We start from the raw sequence: 14,988 nt of genomic DNA, 5'->3' as shown, positions 1-14,988 counted from the left end.
TGCTAAATATTTGTTTCCTATCTTACTATTAGTTAAAGCATATGGCTCATAATCTTGGAAAGAGAGTGAAGGATTTTTTTATTAACTGGGCTAGTTAGATATCAGTTAGATATCGGTAGTCGTAAGAGTTGTTTATCTTAAAGGTAGTTCAAATCTAAAAACTTTGTGCAATTCTCCCCTATCCTAGTGTGGCCAAATTTATATATTTTAACTAAAAATTCTACTTATGCAAAAGTAGCTTCATAAAATATTTTTATAGGAAACATTTTTAGGGGCACCTGGGTGTCTCAGTCAGGTCATCTCATGATCTCACGGTTAATGAGTTGGAGCCCCATGTCATGTCTGTCTCTGTGTTGACAGTATTGAGCCTGCTTGGTATTCTGTCTCTCCCTCTCTCTGCCTCTTCCCCGCTTGAACTCTCTCTCTCTCTCTCAAAATAAATAAATTTAAAAATAAATAAAATGTTAGAGGAAACGTTAAAATTTTTTAAAGTTTATTTACTTTGAGAGAGAGTGAGCAGGGGAGGGGCAGAGACAAAGGGAGAGAGAGAATCCCAAGCAGGCTCTGCGCTGTTAGCTCAAAGCCTGATGTGGGGCTTGAACTCACAAACCGTTAGATCATGACCTGAGCTAAAACCAAGTGTCAGACGCTTAACCAACTGAGCCACCCAGGTGCCCCTGGAGGAAACATTTTTAAATGACAGTAGCTTTGCAACATTTTAAATTATGCAGTTTGGGACAAAACATTCTGAATCAGAGTGTTAGAAACTTACAAAAATATGACAGCTGTAAATTTTCCTTCTAGTTCATAAACATATCAACATAATTTTACATTCAGAAATGTGTTTCAGTTTTTTCTATTGTGAGCCGTATTTGTACTGTGTACTGTGTTTACTATAGTAAACTTAAAAAAAAATTACCACAGGGGTACGTGGGTGGCTCAGTTGGTTAAACGTCCAACTTCAGCTCAGGTCATGATCTCACAGCTCGTGAGTTCCAGCCCTGTGTCAGGCTCTGTGCTGACAGCTCAGAGCCTGGAGCCTGCTTCAGATTCTGTGCCTCCCTCTCTCTCTGCCTCTCCCCCTGCTCATGCTCGCTCTCTCTCTCTCTCTCTCTCTCTCAAAAATAAATAAACATTAAAAAGATTTTATCATAGATCACTCTTCTGCTTTCAGAAAGATTATTTCAGTTGCCTAGATGGCAGCAGTTTGTGGACATAACTGATGAGCTAAGACTTGAGAAGGTCAGATAGTGCTTGAAGGGTGAGTCCCAGTGGAATTAGAGAAATGAAATCAAATCTGGGCACTAGGACAGGTAAGAACTAGTGCACATTGTTGGTCAGATAAAGCTTGATAGGAAGGAATCAGAAAGATACCAGAGGGTAAGGTGAGAAAGAGGCCCCAGATGAAAACAAACTGTCAGTGACTGATGATGCGAAATTACCCAGGTAAGGACAGCTGGCCAGAGCAGCCTTGATGCCTGGAACAATTATTTGTTTCTGTAAGGTTTTCGTTTGTTTGTTTGGGAAACTCTGACAGACTCACCAGAGGCTGCAAGTAGAGATAAGTGGAAGCATTTGATGAAAAGGAAAGGGAAGGACAGAGAGATGTGTATTCCTGCCAAAGTTTCCAAGTTGGAGTGCCTTGGTATAAAGTTTTCAGCATCTCGCTCAGATTGTTCATATGTTTACTGATGGTGCTCTAATCGGTAAAAACATGCAGGCTGCAGACATCCTGAAGTTTCCTGCAAGCTATCGGAGAACACAAACTGTGTCACATTTTGTTTTAAATGCAGAAATTGGGCCCATTGTCTTCTTGAGTAAAAGGGAACCTAGTGATCAGAACTGTGTCTTATAGGCTGTATGAGTCTGGGCAACATTTCCTTTTATCTTAAAAAAAGAGACTGATTACCAGTTTACATATGGATCATGCATTACACATGTTTAAAGAAGAAGGAATGCTTGTCCAGACAGTAGCAGCTTTCCAAATGCAAATATCATTTTTTTCCCTTCAAAATAACTTTAAACTCCCAACTCTAGCAAATAGAGAAATAGATCAGTTAGTTTAAAAAAAAATTTAACATTTATTTATTTTTGAGACAGAGACAGAGCATGAACGGGGGAGGGCCAGAGAGAGAGGGAGACACAGAATCTGAAACAGGCTCCAGGCTCCGAGCTGTCAGCACAGAGCCCGACGTGGGGCTCGAACTCACAAGCTGGGAGATCATGACCTGAGCCGAAGTCGGATGTCTAACCGACTGAGCCACCCAGGCGCCCCTATATTCATTCAGTTAGTTTTTAATAGGGAGCTTTTTCTTTAGATGATTTGTGTAAACATATAGCCTGTCAGAATGTATGTGTACTTAAGTTGATCTGCCTTTTTTAAAAAAACAAATGTCTTCGATTGGTCTGTTGGTCCCTGCATTGATCATTTTGCACTCTGGAAGATATTTTCAATATATAGTCAGATTTTCTTTTTTTTCCCATGTGACTTTTCCAAGTGGGATTCATTTGACTATAAAGTCTAGGATTCACAACATACTTTTCCTTTGGGAATAAGTTGGAGATTAGACAACTTTGCACCACTTTTGTATGAATGAGTTATTCATTAATACATATAATATTATTATCACATATAATAAATATTCCAATAAATATGACACCTAAAAGTGTCAGAAATTATTCCAGATGCTTGAGATGTACTACTGAACAAAACACTTAAGGTATCTGCCCTGATGGAATTCACATTCTGCAGGATAAGACCTACAATAAACGTAATAAACAAAGACAATTGTGAGTCAGTGTATCAGTAGAATGTGCCAGAAAGTGATAAGTACCTGATACTCTGAAGGAAGAGAATCCTAGGCAGAGGAAGGCAGTGGTACAAAGGCTTGACATGTCTGAGCAACAATGAGGAGGCTGGTGTACCTGGAATGGGGTAAGCTAGGAGGAAAGCAGAAGGAGGTGAGGACAGAGAAGGAATAGGGGCAGGTCACATAGGATTTTGTAGGCCGCTGTGAAGACTTTGACATTGAGTTAGCTAGAAAGTTGTAAGCAGAGGAATGACATGAATCCAGTGTATGATGGACTAATGTAGAGGATGGGAGATGGTGATTCCAAAGTTGGCTCAGCAGGAAGGATGGTGCTGCCATCAACTGAGTTCATGAAGGCTATAGGAGAAGCAGGTTTGAGGGATGGGGTGGGCATTCAGTTTTGGTTAAGTTGAGGTTGAGACCTCTCTTGAACATCCAAGTGGGGATGTTGAGTAGCAAGTTTATATATACCTGGAGTATATATGAAGAGGTATGTAGAGATCTGGACAGGAGATAGAAATTTGGGAGTGGTCAGTTTATGGATGGTATTTAAAGCCAAGAGACTCTAAGAGTAAAAAGTGTTTTTCTCAGTAATTCCACTTTGATTTCTAAGATGCTCCGTGTTTAGAAATGATAGGTCCATCTAGCCATGAGGTTACCGAGTAATAGGTATTCATGTCACTACTAGTAGGAATAGAACCAAGCAGAGAGAAAAGCTTGCCTCATCTGACATAGCAAATTATTATTGGTAATTAAATATCAATCCTTTCATTCCTGGGATGTTTTCACTAGACCTTGCTGTGTCAGCACCAGGAATCTATGTAAAGAAGAGAATCGATCTGAAGCAGGCATTATGGTGTGTGGAGGAGTTAAGATCAGAATTTGCATCATCCTCTAGGGCTGGGGAGGCACTTGGTGGCAGATGAGAGCTGAGACCTGGCAAGGGATTAGCAGCCTACGTGGACATCTAAGGGGCACAGCAGACCTTGGTTGTGCTCAGTGCCCAAATGTGTTACAGGCTATGCAGGCAGCTTCCTAAGTGCACATGTCTAATATATTGAATCATCACTAGATACGTGTAGGCTATCAACAAGTTGAATTTATCAATTGTCATAATAGACATAGCAGGGCTTTTGTTTTGCTGGGGGGTATGTAGTTTGAGACCAGAACTGAGTAGCTGGGGGTAGTAGAGGAAAGACCCAAGAGCTGTCACACATGGTTCTCTTCTTTTTCAGCCCTTTCTCCAAGTGTTTAGCCTCTATTTTAAATTAAAACTCAGCAGAATATCTTTTAGAAGAGAGGGCAAATTAATAATAAGCTGGGGATGCCACTTATCTTGGGTCCACTGAGCTCACAGCTGAGACTTAGTATGGACCGTGGTTGGAAATGAAATAATGCATGGAGAGGTAGGTGGAGAATCGTAGCAGTCAGGAGGACTCAGATGTGGGCAGTCCAGTGGTTGGCTCTGTCCTCAGCAGATGTGAGGAGGTCTGTATGGGACTCCAGTTCTCTGGAAGGGAAGAACAAGGCAGGGCTTCAGGATGTGAAAGAGGACAGGAAAATGGAGCTAACTTTTACTGGTGAGTTACTGTGTGCATGGTTGTTTGTTAAAGAGATAGGTACACTGATAGATTGAAGATACATTTCTTTTAATTCTTATAGTGCATTGGGTAGTATTATTCCTTTTGTAAATGAGGCATCCGAGGCTCATTGCAAGGTCACACACTGATCAGAGGTAAAGAGAGAGAGAGAGAGGTGAGATTCGAATTCGAGGTGTCCTCACTCCCTAACCCATAAAACTCTTAGGTTTTTTAGAATCTTAGAAGTAAGAACCAGAGTAGAAGCATAAAGGAATGAACAGGAGTCCACAGGGGCTGTATTTGTGCATTAACATGATTGCTGCTGTCTTACTGAACAAAAGGGGAATGGATTGAGAGGAAGTGGATAGAAGCAGGATCCCACAGGTCCACAGTGAGATACTGCAGTTTGGGTCTGATTTGCTGGGAAGGACAGCCTGGGACACTGCATTGAGTCCATTGGTCAGCATAGTCAATTTAACAGCAAGAAACTTAATTCTAAACCCTACTGGATAAGGGTGCAGAAGCAGTTTAAGCACTTTTTTACCTTAGTCAAGATAACTCACTGAACCAAAGGTAGAGGCACTGGTAGAATCAACTATGGGAATCTGGAATAGGCAAAACAGGAGGCTGATGATTGAGGTGTGATTCTATAAATGAGGAAATTGAGATTCCAAGAGAGGAAGTGGTTTTGTTCAAGAACAGGTGGTAACAGATGAGTACCCAGCACCCGAATCCCATCCCTTACCTAGCCTAGGGCTCCATCCATTATACCATAGAGGTCACCTCCTGGCCCTCCTTGGCCCTCTTCCTCTCTAATAACAGTGATATTGAGTCCTGCAGCTTTTACTTTTTTTCAAATACTCCTCATGCATGTGAATAATCCGGGGAATAAGTTATTAAACAAGGGTTCAGCCATGTCATTTTGCTTCTGTGGGATCTGGGGAGGGGGAGATGTACAGGATAGAGAGAAAACAAGAGAGATGCCAGGTAAACAACATCAGACATTTTTAGATGATATCAGATGGTCCTGAACAAGGTTCTTAATTGTTCTGTGCCACAAATTCCTCATGTGTATCCTGGGAATAATAACAGTACCCTTTTTATAGAAATTTTTTGATGATGAAATGAGATAATACACGTTAACTGTTTAACTCAGTGCCCAGCTGAGTGGTTTACATGCCAGCAGTCAAAATATTAGCTATTATTAAAGGATGTGAAGGTGATTTACTCCAATATCCAATGCCATTTTGGGGGTAGCATGATGTCAGGCTGTTCTGTTGATCTATGCGTCTTGTTTTATGTTTATAATGTGGTTGTTTCAGACCATTCAGCTCTATTCACTGGATTTCCTGGAGTTTAATTTAAACATTCTCATCAAAGTTAATGTGATTCTGGCCATTCTCCTTACTGCCACCAACCATGATGATAGCCTTGTACTGTGCACACCAAAATAATATCCCTTTTTCCTGGATGCTTCCTACAAATGGCATCATCTTAATCTTGTAAAACCAATGCAGGAGAAAATATTATGTCAAGGAGGAAATTATGATCATTTTTTAGGGTGGTAATAAGCAAGATAAAATTTTAAGAAGCCAAACCTGAGTAGTATCAGGATGCATTTAATTTGACCCTCTTCTTCCCAGGAACATCCTGATTTTCTGGTTATGAAACCATTCGGATTCCTCTTGTAGTCTTTGTTCTAAAACTTAAAATGTGCAGTGGTCTCCCTTTTTTGTTCTCAAAAGGAAAAGAGCTAACTGTCTTCATGCAAATTATTCTGCTTTTGTTGAAAAACTTCAGGGGATTCATCTATGATATGTAGATGCACAATAAGAAAAACAGTGCATCTTACTGTTCTTTCAGCCAATCTAAGATTGTTTCCCACACTATGGAATAGTTAAAAAAAATGTTTAATCACAATGCCAAAACTCCAGCAATGGCTTTGACTGCCTTCAGGGGTGGTGGTGGAGGTGGGGGAGACTAGCTATTCAATATAGCTAGATGATTTTGCATATAGCTGGGGAACGTGTAAATGAATGCAGAAAGATAGAACTAATGTACTAAATTTAGGACCAGCAATTATAGACATTGGCATTCGGAGCTGCTTTTTGCTCCTCTCTAATTCCTAATACAAAGAAAATACTGACTACCAATTGTATAAAAATGATTTTTTAATAATGAGTAAAAGTTGTTTTGACAATGTTTAACACTTCAGAAATGTTATCTCATTCTCCTGATTGTATTAATTGAGGTTTCTTTTTTTTCCCTCTCTGTATTTCAGTGACAATTTCAACAAGCACCTTCTTTGATGGCTTGCTGGTGACAGGACTATACACATCTACAAGTGTTCAGGCTTCACAGAGCATTGGAGGTTCCAATGCTTTTGGATTTGGTAAGTGATCCTGACATAAGAAACCAATCATTGTCCATGATTAAACAGTTATAGGTCTTATTTTTTGAAATGCCTTTTTAAAAAGTATTAGACATTTATTATTTCAGAGAAAATAATCTGAAGTGATTTTTGTGTTGTTTGCTTGTAGTTAAGTGAATTGAAATAAGTCCTGTAAATGTATAGCCGACCATAAGCTTGGTGTGACAATCATTCTGTCCCTCTCCCGTCTGCTGCAACTATTATACTTCGTCTTGGGGGCTCATGTAAATTTCTGTGTTCTGTGTTCTGTGTTCTGTCATGTAAATTTCTGTGTTGCTGGAATTGGAATCCACTCTGATGTTCATGCATTCAATAACGTGGCTTTTATTATTTATTTTTAAATAAACTCTATCCCCAATGTAGGGCTTGAACTCCCAACTCTATGATCAAGAGTTGCATGCTTTACTGACTGGGCCAGCTAGGTGCCCCTCTATAACCTGTTTTTATAAACAGTTCTTAGAATCCTGGATTAGGTGAAAAGTGTCGTGTTAAATTTGGCAAGTAAGCATTGTACAAAGATAGTAATGACTGTTGAAATGATTGAATTCTATGAGTATTCATGAAGGAGTGTGTTTTAATATTTAAAATACTTAGATGGAGTCCTTGTCCTTGAGCCAGAGACCTGGCAGGTTACTTACATGAGGAGGCAGAAGGCTACATGAGCATTACTGATCCCAGAGGATTCTCAATTTGGAAATCCCTAGTTTACCCATTATACAATAAACGTGCCAAGCTGGAATTAAGTAGGCCCTTTTCAGCATCAAAAATGCAAATTTAATATATCCATTTATGTAAGACATGAAATCACTGATCTTACTCTGAAATTGGAAAATGGCACAAGACTGCCTACATTGATATGAAAAAGATAGAATTGTGTTATCAGAGGCAGCCATGTGTTCAGCGTTTTATCTTTTCTGGGGTATTTATTAAATAGATAATTTTTACCTACTTTTGATATATGAAAGGACACCTCCTCTGAGCCAAGTCTTAGCAGCAGCTCTGCCCAGGTGATTCATTGATTGATGTCAGAGCAGTGATGTGGATGCCCCATTGTCACCCTGCTGGCCTCATATGAGACTCACAGCCTCAGGGCTTAAAGGAAACTGGAAGTCACTTAATCATCATGTTAAATTATTTGACATTGAGAATTTGCCCTATTCTTAAAAGATAGATCTCCAGATAAGCTTTTACAATGTGTGGGTAACTACTTCTATGTTCTGATCCGCTAGAAAAAAATTCTTGGGTCTAAAAATTCTGCTCATTTGGCCCCATGATATGGGTACATAATATATATGTACATAAAATAAATGATACACTACCTGTTATGTTACAACAGGACTTACAAGTAAGGGTGTCAGTTTTAACAAATAAAAATTTACAAGACATTTGGTTAAACTTGAGTTTTAGATAAGTAATTTTTGAGTAAAAGAATACAATATTTGGGATAAGGCATTCGGGGTTCCATCTTAGCCCAATTAAATCAAAACCTCTGGGGGCAGAGTATGGGCATTGATTGTTTTTAAAGGTCCCCAGGAGATTCTGATGTTCATCCGGGGCTGAGAACTGCTGGTTCTGAGTCAGTCCAGGGTCTGGTAGCAGCAACAGAGTTCCAGGCCTTTCTTTAGACTCATTGAGTCAGATTTTCTGGGGTTGGGACCCAGTGATCACTTTCTAAGAAGCACTCCCAGTGATTTTGATACACACTAAAGTTTGAGAACCATTGATCTTACATTAATTAAATGGGAGAGACAGACATTAATTAAATGACCACATAAATATGTAATAGCAAATCTTGCTAGGGGCAAGCTTGGAAAAGTGCTGAGTACTGGGCAAGGGTATGCCAGAGAAACTAGATCCAGTCTGGAGTAAAATGGGATGTAGTTGGGAGAGGCTTTCCTGAGGAAGTCGTGTTAAGCTGAGATGTAAGCTTAACTTCCTCATCTGTGAAATGGGGTTGGAATGGCATCTGCTTCATATGATGTTGAGTAGCCCTGAAAATTGAGATTATTTATGTGAAGCCCTTAGCACAGAGGAAACACTCAGTAAAACTAGGTGTTCCAAAATTATAAATCTTGGTAACTGAAGTGGCTGCTTTCTCCACTCTAGGACATGTATATACTTCCTTTTGGGGGCAAAAAAACCAGTTCTCAAGAGGAATTAATCTGGGGTTTGTAGATCCAGATGATTTGAGAAGAGAGGACTTGGCTGAATGAAATAACTATCACTTGCCAAGGTAGACACATAAAATCCATTTGTCCTATTGCCTCTGATTTTAGTAAAGCAAACAAAAAACTAGCAATGCAATTGTTAGGAGTTATTTGAGGCACCTGGGCTTCAAGACATTTTATTTTATTCAATTTTATTTTATTTTATTTTTTAATTTATTTAAAGGGCAGGGGTAGAGGGAGAGAGAGCACATGCGAGCGGGGAAGGGGTGCAGAGAGAGAGGGAGATAGAATCCCAAGCAGGCTGCACACTGTCAGTACAGAGTCCGATGCAGGGCTCGAACTCATGAACATTGAGATCATGACCTGAGCTGAAATCAAGAGTCAGATGCTTGACGGACTGAGCCATCTAGGCGCCCCAAGACATTTTCTATGATGACTTTGAAAGCTGTAAAAACGCAGTTTCTCTTGAATTAGAATGTTTTTGATTAGATTAAATTATGCTTAGTCTTCCCATTACCATTAACCCAGTATCATTAGGTTAATGGTCTGAAGAGGCTTCTAGACACAAAGCCCATGGATGGTAGTTTAACTTCCATAACCAAAGCTCAGGTCTCCCATTAGTCAATTGGTATTTTTATAGGACATGATTTTTATACGGATGGATAGATAAGTTAGATCTTTTTTAAGTTTCTAGTAATATCAAAATAATTTTATCTGGATTTATATGACAATAGCAAATTACCTTAAAAAGAAAATTTGATTATATAACTCCATATTGTTAAACAGAGTTAATCTTCATAAGCAATGTTTTGAATAGAGAGCAGGAGATAAAACATCTGCTTAGGTAAATGGTCACTTTCAAAAGCAAAAGAACATTTTTTTTTTTTTTGGTATTTAAGTTTAACACATTCTTTACAATTTAAGAAAATGAAAAAAGATTGAATTTGAGTAGAGTGCAGGTGAGAAAGGAGAGGAAACTCTTACAGAAGGTAAAATGTAAGAGTTGCTGCTTTTTGGTAGGTTAGTAGTTGCGGTAGGATCAGGCTGAAAAAAATGTGGCATTCTTTGATCTAGAACAAAAGAGTTATTGAATACATAATCTATCATTAGGCTCTGACTTGACTGATGGAATGTTAAGCAAACTTGATTTGTTTGGCAAATGCCCAACATAGTAGGATCCGTGTGTGGTATGTTTAACTAGCTGTGTTGAACAAGACAAAGTAGAACATACAGTTGAATCTAAAAAGGTACTTCTGAAAGTTTTTTCCACTTATAGTTAATTTCAATTGTACTAATTACATGAAAGTTATAGCCGCTCTACTTTAAATATAAAATATGTGTGTGACTAGCCAAAATAAGGCTATAATTATTCTTAAGATACTGTTGTATAAATGTAATTCCACTAACATAACTACAGCCTTTTATGCAAAACCAGAATTCTTTAAAATGCATGCCTCACTGACCAAAAATAGACAAATGCCTAATAGCCAGAAATACATTAAAACAATAGCTATGCAAAAGATGACTGTATGCCAGCAATGCATGGTTTGAAATACCTCATTTTGCTTGTCAATATAAGAAAACATGCTGCCCTAGGGAAGAGTGATGTTTAATTATGGGTATCTCTTTGTGCATCCCAGAACAAAAATGCTTCCTCTTGTCTTTGGCATTGAATTCCAGCTCAATCATGTAAATCTTCAAGGCTCTTTGTGGCCGCTCAATGAAGGGCTATTTGAATATCCTTTCATACAAAATTATTCCTTTTCCAGAGGCTGAAATGCTTTTTACTCAATATTTAGTATTCTGGCTTTAAAGCGTTTCACTCAATTTTTGATATTCTGGCTCTAAAACCGGAGAACTGGGTTTGCAGGTCTGCTGGCCCCAGTTCAAATTGTTAGATGTTGCATAAATTCAACTTTTGTGCTACATCATTTTTCTCAGCTAATACGTGAGCCATTTTAACAGTTTTTCATGTAAACTGTTGTAATTTTCTATGTGTTCCTTTTTCTATAAGGAAATGAGCCATTCTAGATACAATTCTAGATATAATCACTGTTAAGTTACAAAATTCTTAAAATGGCAAGATTTGATGAAATCCAAGTTTGGGCAGAAAATATGGTGAACAGATCCATGATTTTTTCTTTTTGATTTTTGCTCTTAAGCATTCAATCTTGTCATACTTTTAATAGAGATTAAGCAACTAACATAAAAATTTAATATTTTCAATATTATTTTTAAACATGGTGTCAGAATTTTTTAACTTAATGATCTGATTTTTTCTAACTGTGATTTGACACTCTAACTTTAGATGAATAGGGATATATTTACAAAACAAATTATTTAAATGTTTTAAGAAAGATTTACAATTTTTGTAAACCTTATGTTGGTCACTAGTTAACAAAAATGGGTACTTTACCAGTAGATTTTGATTGTATGTTAATGTTTCATTGTCATGATGCATGTTTTTGTTACTACTTTGCTTTATTGTCATTAAAAATAAGAATATAGACTGTAAGCTAATTTTTGGTTATCTTTCACATTAAAACTAAGTAGAACCTTTTTCAACTTTACTAATTGTCACCAGGACTCCTACATCCCTGGACATCAGCTACAGTTCAGTCTTAGGTGTCCTGTCCTTGTGACTTTGAGACACACACCTGTTATGAATACTACATACACATATTTAGGTCTTGATATTTGTAAAGAAGGGACAACCACTAGCAACTTCATTACATAGGGTCCTGTCTAGTAATGCTATTTATTTGCTAGCCTAAATTAAGCTAAATTATTCCTCATTCTTCTTAAGTTTATTTCGTCTGTCTCTTTATGAAGAAATGCTTTTGTAACATGCTTGAGGAATTTTAAACATATGTAGGGATTTCAAAGGCATGACCTTTTATTAGACATGGTAAATGATCTATAATTAACAAGAAGACTTTAGGTTAATTAAACAAATTGCTCTAGTCAATGGTACCAGGAGCATAGCTGACAAGAGCTGAAGTTGTCATTAATTTTTCTTATTTACTGGGTATTAACCTAAGATTGGTCTTAATTCATTAATTTGGTCTCAGTTCCACTTGCATATGCCAGCATTACCTTCATTAAGAAATAGCATAATATAGGGGCACCTGGGTGGCTCAGACAGTTAAGTTTCAACTTCGGCTCAGGTCATGATCTCAGGGTTTGGGAATTGGAGCCCCGTGACAGGATCTCCGCTATCAGCACAGAGCCTGCTTCAGGTCCTCTGTCCCCGTCTCTCTCCCCCTCCTCCCCTCACCTCTTTCTCAAAAATAAACATTAAAAAAAAAAAGAAATAGTATAATGTAGTTTGTATTTGACATATGACAATAATCAGGGATTATTTCCCAATAACTAAAAAGAATCACTTACTAGAATAGTGAACATGATGAATATAAAGCTATTAAATTAGTCACTCGGTAAATTGCTAAAGTAAATGTTGAGGGGCATGAGATTTGGGCCAAGTGGAGGAGTTAGTGGAGAAAGGCAGCTCAGTGCAGGGGTTCATCACATGACCTCCAGAGCTAGGCTGCTCAGGTTGTATGTCCCCCTGGCACGGGCTTCTCTCTAACTTGGGCCACATTGTTTCTTTCCCTAAGCCTCCAGTGTCTGCATTTGTAAAATGGTAACAAAAGTGTCTAGTTCACAAAATTGTTGGGTAGATGAAGTGAATTATCTATTCAAGTGCCTAGTATGTGTGCTTAAAAAATAGGTAATATTTAAAACCTCAGAAAGAAGTGAGAATTCTTTCTTTAAAATAGCAAACAGAATGAGAAGATAATTCCAGTGGCAGAATATTTGGAAGAGAAAGGCTGACTTTAGTTTGGATGGCAAACAATGCACCCAGTTTCTTACCCATAGAATTTAAAGCTGACACAGACCTTTGGTAGAGCCTGGCTCAGCCCTTGCCCCAATGTTTAGGTAAGGAATCAAGGCTTAGGAAGGGCGAGTAGTGGCTATTACATGAGATGGTGTAAGTGTGACGCGTAAAACCAGTTGTTCTGACATCATATCCAGGTCTCAGATACTTTTTTTTTGAAATATAATTCACATACCATAAACGTTACCATTTTAAGGTATACATTTCAGTGATTTCCAATATGTTCACAAGGTTGAACAACCAACGCCACTATGTAATTTTAGAATATTTCGTTACCTCTGGAAAAAACTCCATCCCCGTTTAGTGGTCACTCACTATTCCTTCCCCCACACTGTCCCTGACAACCATTAATCTGCTTTCTGTCTCTATGCATTTGCCTATTATTTCATGTAAATAGAATCATACAGTATATGGTCTTTTGTTTCTGGCTTCTTTTACTCAGAATCGTGTTTTCAACATTCATCCATGTTGTAGCAGGTATCAGGGACTTCATTCCTTTTTATGGTTATGTAATATTCCATTGTATGGCTACACCGCATTTTGCTTGGTGGTTGGAATTTTGTCAGTTCCCCGATTCTTAAAAGGAGTTAGGGTGGTGCAAATTGGGAAAGGAAAAGTTTAAGGAGCATGTGAAGCGATTATAACAACCAGTGTCCTTCGGTACTTAACAGCATCTCTGACCTCTGAAGATCAGATTGTTTAGTCTGTTCTCTGGCTTAGACCTGAAAATGATTAAATCTAAGAATCACGAGGAATTACTCCTCTGCCCTCCTTCCTGCCTTTCAAGAGAATAGTTCAGTGTGGCATGATTTTGGCCCCACAAAGGGTTAAGCCACAAGTGAGATACACAAGCCAAGCTGAGTCGATCGAATTTATCAGTACAGGAATTTGGAATCAAGACTCATCAATCCCAGTCCAACTCTTCATGAGCTAGATCAAGGCACGTGTAAACATTTGGGAACTCTGGGCACCCATCGTCCACAATGGTTCAGGGGAATATTGTGCAGGCAGAGGAGAAGGAGATACAGACAGAATGCTGCCTGATGTGCTGGAGCTTTCTAGGCTCTTATTTTAGGCTTTCTTCCCATCAGGCTCAGATATTCTTGGGTTCTAAGAAACACTATTAAAAATAGCTAAAATTTATCAAACACCTGCTATGTGCCAGGTGTGTTGCAGGTGTTAACTTTTTTGATCCTAACAAAAAGCCTACTAATTATTCTCATTTTGTAGATAAAGAACCTGAGGCACAGAGAAAGGTAGGTAACTTGCCCAAGGTCGTGCATAGGGAGTTGCAAAGCCATAAGTTGCAAAACTCAGCTTTGGGGCACCTGGGTGGCTCAGTTGGTTGAGCGTCTGACTTTGGCTCAGGTCATGATCTCCTGGTTTACAGGTTCGAGCCCGGCATCAGGCTCTGTGCTGACAGCTCAGAGCCTGGGGCCTGCTTTGGATTCTGTGTTTCCCTCTCTCTCTCCCCCTCCTCTGCTCACACTCTGTCTCTCTCTCTCTCTCTCTCTCTCTCTCTCTCTCTAAAAATAAATAAATAAACATTGGAAAAAAACCCCAAAAAACGAAACTCAGCTTTATAGCCTCTTCTTAAGCTTCCCTTAAAGCCGAAGCCCACTTGAGCTGGTTTCTATTATAACCAAAAGAATCTTGAATAAAAGAAGGCCCTCTGTGTTGTAACCCTGCCTATAACAATCCCAACAATTCCTGCCATTTCTTTACAGTCACATACATTCTCACTGCACACACACACACACACACACACACACACACACACGGTGCACCACTCATAAAAACCCACATTTCCAGTACATTCCCACCACACACACACACACACACACACACACACACACACGCTACACCAATCATAACCCACACACAGTTCCAAAATCCCAGCTGCTTTAAACTTCATGCCTTTGTTTATAGTGCTTATAATTCCTACTGGTTCTCTCTGCTGGGTGGACATCCTGCCATCTTTTAGGGCCTTTGTCCTGCCTCACCTCCCCTGTTTAGCCTTTGTGACCCTACTCCCTGACACTCACCTCCATGGAACTCTTTATTCTGCCCTCTGTACTTCAGTATCTTCCCTGACCTCCAC

At 38.9% G+C, this 14,988-nt stretch overlaps 1 protein-coding gene across 3 annotated transcripts in view; it reads left to right on the top strand.

Moving 5' to 3' along the window:
• The window catches only part of RELN (reelin), a 537,501-nt gene that overhangs the window by 70,735 nt on the left and 451,778 nt on the right, over positions 1-14,988 (top strand). For all 3 annotated transcript variants that reach the window (XM_058725343.1, XM_058725345.1, XM_058725342.1), the window contains exon 2: positions 6,672-6,782. In XM_058725343.1, the coding sequence (XP_058581326.1) occupies positions 6,672-6,782 (111 nt within the window). The remainder of the gene's footprint in view (positions 1-6,671; positions 6,783-14,988) is intronic.

Source organism: Neofelis nebulosa, chromosome 4, assembly GCF_028018385.1.
Source record: "Neofelis nebulosa isolate mNeoNeb1 chromosome 4, mNeoNeb1.pri, whole genome shotgun sequence".
Taxonomy (NCBI): Eukaryota; Metazoa; Chordata; class Mammalia; order Carnivora; family Felidae; genus Neofelis; species Neofelis nebulosa.
This window is presented reverse-complemented; position numbering and strand designations above follow the sequence as displayed.